The sequence below is a fragment of the Triticum urartu genome, chromosome 4 (genome assembly GCF_003073215.2).
Source record: "Triticum urartu cultivar G1812 chromosome 4, Tu2.1, whole genome shotgun sequence".
Taxonomy (NCBI): Eukaryota; Viridiplantae; Streptophyta; class Magnoliopsida; order Poales; family Poaceae; genus Triticum; species Triticum urartu.
The window spans coordinates 483,066,903-483,074,054 of record NC_053025.1 but is presented as its reverse complement, the minus strand read 5'-3'; the positions used below and the strand labels follow the sequence as shown (position 1 = coordinate 483,074,054).

Sequence of the window (7,152 nt, the reverse complement as noted above, 5' to 3'; positions counted from 1 at the left end):
CGACACATGACCACATCTCCTTTTTCTATACATAGAAGATTGTGTAGCAGTGCTACAACTCGCACCATCAGACGATCTTCTTATATTGTCCTCACCACTATTAATCAAGTATGTTGTCGGTATCTGCTTTTGCAAAACAGTAGTTTCAGAAGTGCAATGTGATGTCGATAAGACAGATGGATTTAACATGATCTGCCTTCCAATAACTGGGTTGACTAAACTTTCTTGAAAGATAATTTTATCAGATGGAGGCATGCTTGGATCTCCAGTTGCGGCCACTGTATTGATGTAAAAAAAGTTGCATGGTGAGAGAAGGATTAAATATTGAAGCATACATGTTTTGAAAGTTTTCTTGGACATAATTATCATTTATTAACTCGTTAAACTGTACCCAGGAAACACCGGATTACACCATTTACAATGATATTATCAATAAAGAAATAATACCAATTAAATTAAAAAAATACCTTTTGTTTTTTTACTTGTTTGAGTTGATGAGTTTGTTCCACCATTGCTACTTCTACTGGTATGGCTAACTGCAGATTGCATACCATCGCTATATGTATCATGATTTTGCCTCCTACTCCGTTTGTACTCGCGATTTCTTTGCAGATAGACATTACGCTGTTCTGGAGTCATACGCAAGTATCTTTCCCGATTATTATAATGCTTTTTCTCAAGAGCATTTGTTGGCCCAGCACCTCTACACTCAATTGAGGAAGTATTATGATCACTATATACAGCAAATGGATTTACCGAATGCTGAGTTCTAGCAACAGAATCGCCCACAGACTGAACAAAACCTTGTGCTGAAGAGGATGCTTGGACGCAACCTGTGAACACTAATTTACTAAGTTATAATTGTTCATGTGTACATACTTTCAGAAAAAAAAAAGTATCATATGAGACAAACTCCATACCAGATTTATCTTCCAATGATTGTCGGCAATCAGCCACGTTAGTGATATCTCTAAATGGATCATGTGCTTGTAATCCAAGCGACCTTGGTAATTGATTGTTTAAGTTTTCCTTGCCTGCCCTCACATATGAGTTCTGATCTTACATAAATTAAATCGAGTCGCTGCATAACAAAGTATACCATCAAAAAATTGTTCAATGTGAGATTCTCATAGTTTTATCTTGTATGGCAACATATAAGATCGGACTTAAAAAACCGAAAAGCTTATAGACATAAACACAAACACTTGAAGGTCGAAATTTAGGATATTTGCATTATTTGATATCCCCTTGACTCGATTGTACAAATCATCAATGTAGAAAAACAAAAGGCTTTGTGCACATAAACACAAACAGTTGGTGGTCAAAAATTATAATGCGAAACATTATTTGATTTAAGTAGGATCGGAAGACACAAATCAATAAGTCAAGAAAAACTGGCTATAATACCAGAATTATTATACGATACCTGTTCCTCAACTTGGTGAAATTGAATGATATATGGCCAGTACGGCAGTGCGTGGTCCAAATTCCAGTAGCACCCGTGCAGCTCTCCAACGATCCCTCCTATATCCACGGGATATTGTAGTGGGCGAGAAGACACCCAGCACACCGGATTTGTGTTCGAGAATAAACGCCTAGAGCAGCTCAATGATGACAGGAGGTTAGCGCGAATTGATGCCCCGGCTGGAGTGGCGAGGTAGAGGGAGGAGCGTAGCGCGATCTGCTGACCGGATCCAAGGATCGGATTGGTGAGGGAGAGGGAGAGGGAGAAGGAGAAGCGATTGGAAGGGTGGGGATTAAGGTGTGACGAATGTGCGATTGATGGGGTGGTTTGATTCGGTTTAGGAAACGCGGATCGACAAAGGGGATGAGCTTGGTGGTGGTATGAGCAGTCACGCGGCGGAACAGTCGAGGTAATTTTGTCGGTGGAGCTTCCAGTTGGTTCCAGATTACAGTTGCGCGCCTTGGAGTCCCTATAAAGCGCGCGCGGGGCGAATTCAACTTTTCACTCATGTCCACGTGGAAGGATCTTGTGCAGCACATGACTTGATCTGACGGCCAGCAGCTCCTGGATTTGCCAATTCACAGTCGTCCGATTGAGCACATCCAACGGCTGATAGCAAAAGTTATTCCCACACTATATAGGGGTATAGAAAAAACAGATTACTGATATTTCCAACGTTTCAAGACGATCCGACGGCTGAAACACCTCATCCACAACGGACTGGAGAAGCCCGAAACCGTGCCACCCGTTGCACCGCACACATCTTCGGCTGAGAATCGGATGCAGTTGCGGTTAAAAGGAAGGAAAGGAAAAGGAACCACCGAAACGCAGCGATCCCTCCCCACCGTCCACGCGCGCGCGTCCTCCAAACCCGGCCGCCCCCTCGTCACGCGCCGCACTTTTATAACCCTCCACGCGCCCCGCATGCGCGCATCACGAGATTGCAGAGAGAGAGAGAAGAAGAAGAAGAAGAAGAAGAGCGCGATCGCGGGTCAGCCGAGTCCACCCACGTACGCGCGCGCGCGCCGATCCATGGAGATGAAGCTGTCGCCCGGCACCGGCGAGGTGCTAGGCTGCAAGGACCGCCCGCCGAGCAGGCTCCAGAGGAAGGCGCCCGCGTCGCTGCAGCTCGAGCAGGCCGGCCCGGGCGCGGCCCATCCTTCCCCCGCCGCGTGGGGCGACGGGAGGACGCCCATACCGCTCCTGTCGCCGCTCGTCGCGTCCCCGGCGCCGGCGTGGGAGCCGGACCAGGGCGGGAGCAGGAGGGACGCTGCGCAGGCCGAGACCAGGAGCGGCGGGGACGCTGACGGCATCCTGAGCCCGATCCGGCGCGGCGCGCACGGCGTCAGCAACGGGGCAGACGAGACGGCCACGACGCCGGCGCTCGCGCCCAGCGGCGGGTGGCGGCACCCGGCTATGACGACGCCGACGCCTACGCCCGCTTCCAACGGGGGCGGGGGGTGGCGGCACCCGGCGATGCCGTCGCCGGTCCCGGAGCCGGCGTCCCTGACGCCGCTCTTCAAGTCGCAGTGCGCGTTGGAGCTGCACAACCCGCAGGCGCAGGCGCAGTAGCGAGGATCCAGGACCACTTGAACCAGGCGACCGGCCGTCGGCGTGCGCAAGGCTTCGCGGTGACTGCCAAAGCCAGCACGTGCATGGACACTCCGTGCGTGCGTGCTCTCGTGTGTGCCTGCCTCATGCGTGCCCTCCTCGTGAAGTCGTGATCTTGCTTGCACAACTAGTTTTACTCCATTCTAGCTTGGTCATGTATAGACGTGGTTGTGGTTCTCTGGGTCACTGGACTAAATTAACTGGTCATTCTCAATTGTAAAACAATGATCCAATAAAGCAAATGGCAGAACCCCAATGTCCCTCGTTGTAGGCTTTCGATGAATCGGTGGCTGCAGAAGGAACGTCGACAGGCAGGCCAACCACGCAGAATTCGCACTGCCTAACCAGTCGTTGCAATGTCAGACTTCTAGATATTTCAGGGGAGAAACATGAGACTTCTAGCATCAGAATTCAAAGTAATCATGCACAGCCTTTCATTTCATTGCTCCGCCTAACGATTAGAGAGTTTATACAAAAGAGGAACATGGTGATCTTAAATAGGAAGTAGTAGAATACAAGCTGTTCATCACATACCCACAGCAATCTGGCTGTGTAAATCCCCAGATATATATAGTAGTAGATGCCATTCGTTTTTTACCCCGAAGTACAGGCTACTCTTCGGTTACGGCTCGGCTCGACTTGATGCATACTAGGCTAAGGGAACTACTCCCTCCGTAAAGAAATATAAGAGCGTTTAGATCACTATACAAAGGGAGTATCAAACTTGTCCTGCATACCAGAGCACCATTACTGCAGCTGTCTTGACAGTGTACTGCGCCATGACAGAACACCGTTGGCTTCTCTCAAACTCCTCGCCCTTCTGTACTCAATTTCAGCGTCCGAGCATGCCTGGCCAGGCGGAGATCTCTTCCTGACCTCAATGGGTTTTAGAGATATTTCATCCCTCGCCATCCTGAAAGGATGGCAGTCTTTCGTGGTTGCGTCATCCTCAGACAGATGCCCCGCTTTCGTTCCTGAGAGAAGTCAATTAAGGACATCATTAGGGCATTGTGCAAATCAAAATCTGGGTGTAGCTTGATGTTGATGAAAGACATTTGTGTTCAGGTTACAGAATGTTAGTATAGTATAAAAATTACTGAACAATTGGTCTGCGCAGCAGTTCATGGAGATCTAAATGATTATTCTGGTAAATCAAGATATAACAGAATGGCTGGGGTGAAAAGTCGGGAATTTGTTTACCTTTGAATATATCCAAATGCAGTACTTTCTGTGGACTGCCACCAGAAATCTGGTCTGGCGACTTCTTTGGGCTTGTGATCATGTTTGCATTGAAGAGTGATTTATCCATTTTATCAACTTTCTGAAACTCATTAGGCACATCGTTAAATGGGGACACCTCAGTAGCAGGGGCATTGTTTCCAAATGGGGATATGCTGAACCCATCATCCAGCGCGTCTGGTATTTCTACATAATGTTGAGTTGTAACAATCTCATCCGCACTGAATCCAAATGATGCTCTGTATGCTTCAACCTCATCAGCATCTTGCTTATCCCTTGAGACACTAAGCCTTCCACCATTATACGGAAATGACTGTTGAGCCTGATCCAGGTAGAACTGAGCAGATGCCGCTGGACGGAAAAAATTGGTATCTAGCAGACAGTTTCTAGGGGCAGCTGAATCAAGTCCAAAAATATTTGATGGCGATGTATTGGAATACGGTGTGTCACAAGCAGATCTGGACGTCTTCCACTGTGCAGTAGGGACCTCTTGCTCAGGAATGGGCGATGCAATGGAATATGGTGTGTCACAGACAGACCTAGATGTCTTCCAGTGTGCAGTAGGAACATCTTGCTCAGGGATTGGTGAGGATAGACCGGTCCTTGGAGTTACTGAGGCAGGAGATATGAGGCTGCTAGAAGGGCTCCCTGGGTAAAGTGGATAAGATCCCTGGAGTCCTAAACCACCAGAGTATGTTGTTGACACGTAATGCATGTTATGCTCCTTGCCAGCAGTTTTAGGACCCGTATATGATGAAAGAAACCGAGCATATGGAACATCTGGAGAGGACGGAGTGGTCGCATGAGCTAGTTCAGGAGGAGGGGTCAGTGGTGCTGTAGAGGGCTCAGTTGTGAAAGTTGAAAAGGCTGTTGGAGGTGAGACAAGTTGAGGTTCATTGGCATATGGCCCAACAGCGAACATATTAGACGTTGGGCCACCAGGAGAGTTTGCAGATATTGACAGGAAGCGGTTAGGTGACTGAGCAGTCGAAGGAAGAGCAGAGTTCGAGAAGGATGCAGGCGATGATGGTGGTGCAAGCAGAGATAAATTCATAGCTCCATTTTGGTTGGAATTTCTACCAGATTGAAGAGCATTTCCACGGTTAGTTGACGCATTCCCATCAAGCATACGTGCTGCAGGAACTATACGCTTTCCACCCTTCTGCGATCCAAAACATGACAAGCCAGAAAAACAGCCAGCCCATCTACTCTGCTGTTAAGAACATAGAAACATGCATTGTATTAGTGCAAGTAAATGATTTTTTTAGGGAGCAAGTAAATGAATTTGGTTGTTCCTGGAAGCAGAGATAAAAATCATCCTGCTAATTATTGGTAAAAGATACACAATATTGACTCCACAGCTGAAGGAAGGCCAAGTTTAGAATTGACAACACAATGTACTAGTTAGGTCAATGAGGAAACTGCAGATGACTATTAAGCTCTGTACATAAAGAAAAAACACTTTGCATCATAAATAACCGTGCAAGTAAATTAGCCAGAAATTCACAAGCACAAAATGCTGTCGCACATAGAACATATAAATTGTGTTATCAGTCATCACAGCTCGTATCTCACGAGTCTGAAAAAGTGAAAAATCTTCAGAAGGAAAAAGATCCTAACTGATCACAGCATGTATTTCACAAGAGTCTGAAAAATCTTCAGAAGGAAAGAGATCCTAACTGATCACATCGTGTATTCCACACGAAGTCTGAAAAATCTTCAGAAGGAAAAATATCCTAACATGAAAAACACCAAATGAGTTTGTGCTTCTAGCATACAGTAAGTGCTTTCCAAAGTGAAAAGCTACTTTTCCCTAACCTCAACCCTAAGTAAAATGTAGATATAAAGAAAAAACGACCAGCTATACCTATATACTGATATATACAACATCTATGAAAGGAATGAAAGAGCAACATACTCCAGGTGATGCTGTAGCATGACAAGGTATGTGGTTTTGCAAATTACCAAACTAGTGCAAAATGCATGCAAATTAGCATGGACCAACACCAAGATGAATAGTCAATTCAGCTCATTATGCAAATCTGCATGAAGCAAGCAGCCAGTACTAAAGCATAATTATTAGGGTAAAGATGCCCTTGCAAGTGTCCGGTACAGTTCGTACTTCTTATGCAGTGATGGATGTGTTCATCTAAAGCGAAAAGCACAAACGACTAGCTAAGCTTAAGTAATTGAGCGCACGAGTATACCCTAACCTGATGTGGTTGTTGGGAGCGGAATCTGGCATCGGCCGAACCGACCGCCGTCGCAGCAGAATTGACGGCAACTGCGCCATTCACCGGCCTGGTGCTGCTGCTGCCAGCCCCAGCACTGCTCCCTGGTGTGGCCATTTCTGAATGAAACCGTGGTTGCTTCCAATCACATTCTCCGTAGCTCGGGGAGACCTCGCTTTTGGATCCCTGGATCCTACCTGAAAAGAAACCAAGAGCAGTCAGGATCCAAATCAGGTGCGGATCTACATGGTGTGCAGGAAGGGAACCGGCACGCCCAAAATTTGTCGAGGTTAGTTTGAGGTTTATTAGTTTCTGGATGATTAGAAGCTCATACCTTAAAAAGCAAGGTCCAAGGTTGCGGACGAGGTGGGGACAGCAGCGACGCGAACATTGGGGTCGGATTGGAGCTCGAGTAGACCCGAGCATAAGATGGGTTCAGGAGAGGGGGAGGGAAGTTACGGGATGGATTGAGAGGGCAAGTCGCTGTGGGGCTCGCGGAGTGGTGAGGCAGGGGGGAGGACCGCAGACGACGACAGGCCTGACGGAGGGGCGGAGCTCGGGGCAGGGCCGGGCGTCGGCGGAAGAAGGGGGGCGTGGCGGCGGCCG

At 47.6% G+C, this 7,152-nt stretch overlaps 2 protein-coding genes across 4 annotated transcripts; one reads left to right on the top strand and one right to left on the bottom strand.

Moving 5' to 3' along the window:
• The first annotated feature begins 2,230 nt into the window (after positions 1-2,230).
• On the top strand, positions 2,231-3,359 carry LOC125552168. Its single transcript, XM_048715648.1, has one exon. It carries the CDS (start codon positions 2,246-2,248, stop codon positions 3,035-3,037), a length of 792 nt encoding a protein of 263 aa, XP_048571605.1. The 5' UTR covers positions 2,231-2,245; the 3' UTR covers positions 3,038-3,359.
• Positions 3,360-3,486: 127 nt separating this feature from the next.
• Positions 3,487-6,946, bottom strand: LOC125552166 (uncharacterized protein At1g76660-like). Of its 3 annotated transcripts, XM_048715646.1 has the most exons (5): positions 6,881-6,946; positions 6,529-6,743; positions 4,277-5,528; positions 3,793-4,050; positions 3,487-3,740 (listed from the first exon to the last, which is right to left on the bottom strand). In XM_048715646.1, the coding sequence occupies exons 2-4, from the start codon at positions 6,661-6,663 to the stop codon at positions 3,824-3,826; spliced, it is 1,614 nt and encodes a 537-aa protein (XP_048571603.1). In that variant the 5' UTR covers positions 6,664-6,743; positions 6,881-6,946; the 3' UTR covers positions 3,487-3,740; positions 3,793-3,823. The 3 variants fall into 3 exon arrangements, with proteins under 3 accessions (XP_048571603.1, XP_048571602.1, XP_048571604.1); XM_048715645.1 differs by having other exon boundaries at positions 3,487-4,050; XM_048715647.1 differs by having other exon boundaries at positions 3,487-4,050; positions 4,277-5,525.
• Between the last annotated feature and the right edge of the window lie 206 nt (positions 6,947-7,152).

Bases quoted from the DNA above. Each gene is read 5' to 3' on its own strand.
- LOC125552168 (XM_048715648.1), top strand. From the start codon at position 2,246: ATGCAGTTGCGGTTAAAAGGAAGGAAAGGAAAAGGAACCACCGAAACG.
- LOC125552166 (XM_048715645.1), bottom strand. From the start codon at position 6,663: ATGGCCACACCAGGGAGCAGTGCTGGGGCTGGCAGCAGCAGCACCAGG. The intron at 5,529-6,528 runs GTTAGGGTATAC...TGTTCTTAACAG, and splicing joins GCTCCCAACAACCACATCAG to CAGAGTAGATGGGCTGGCTG. The intron at 4,051-4,276 runs GTAAACAAATTC...GACTTCTCTCAG, and splicing joins GCATTTGGATATATTCAAAG to GAACGAAAGCGGGGCATCTG.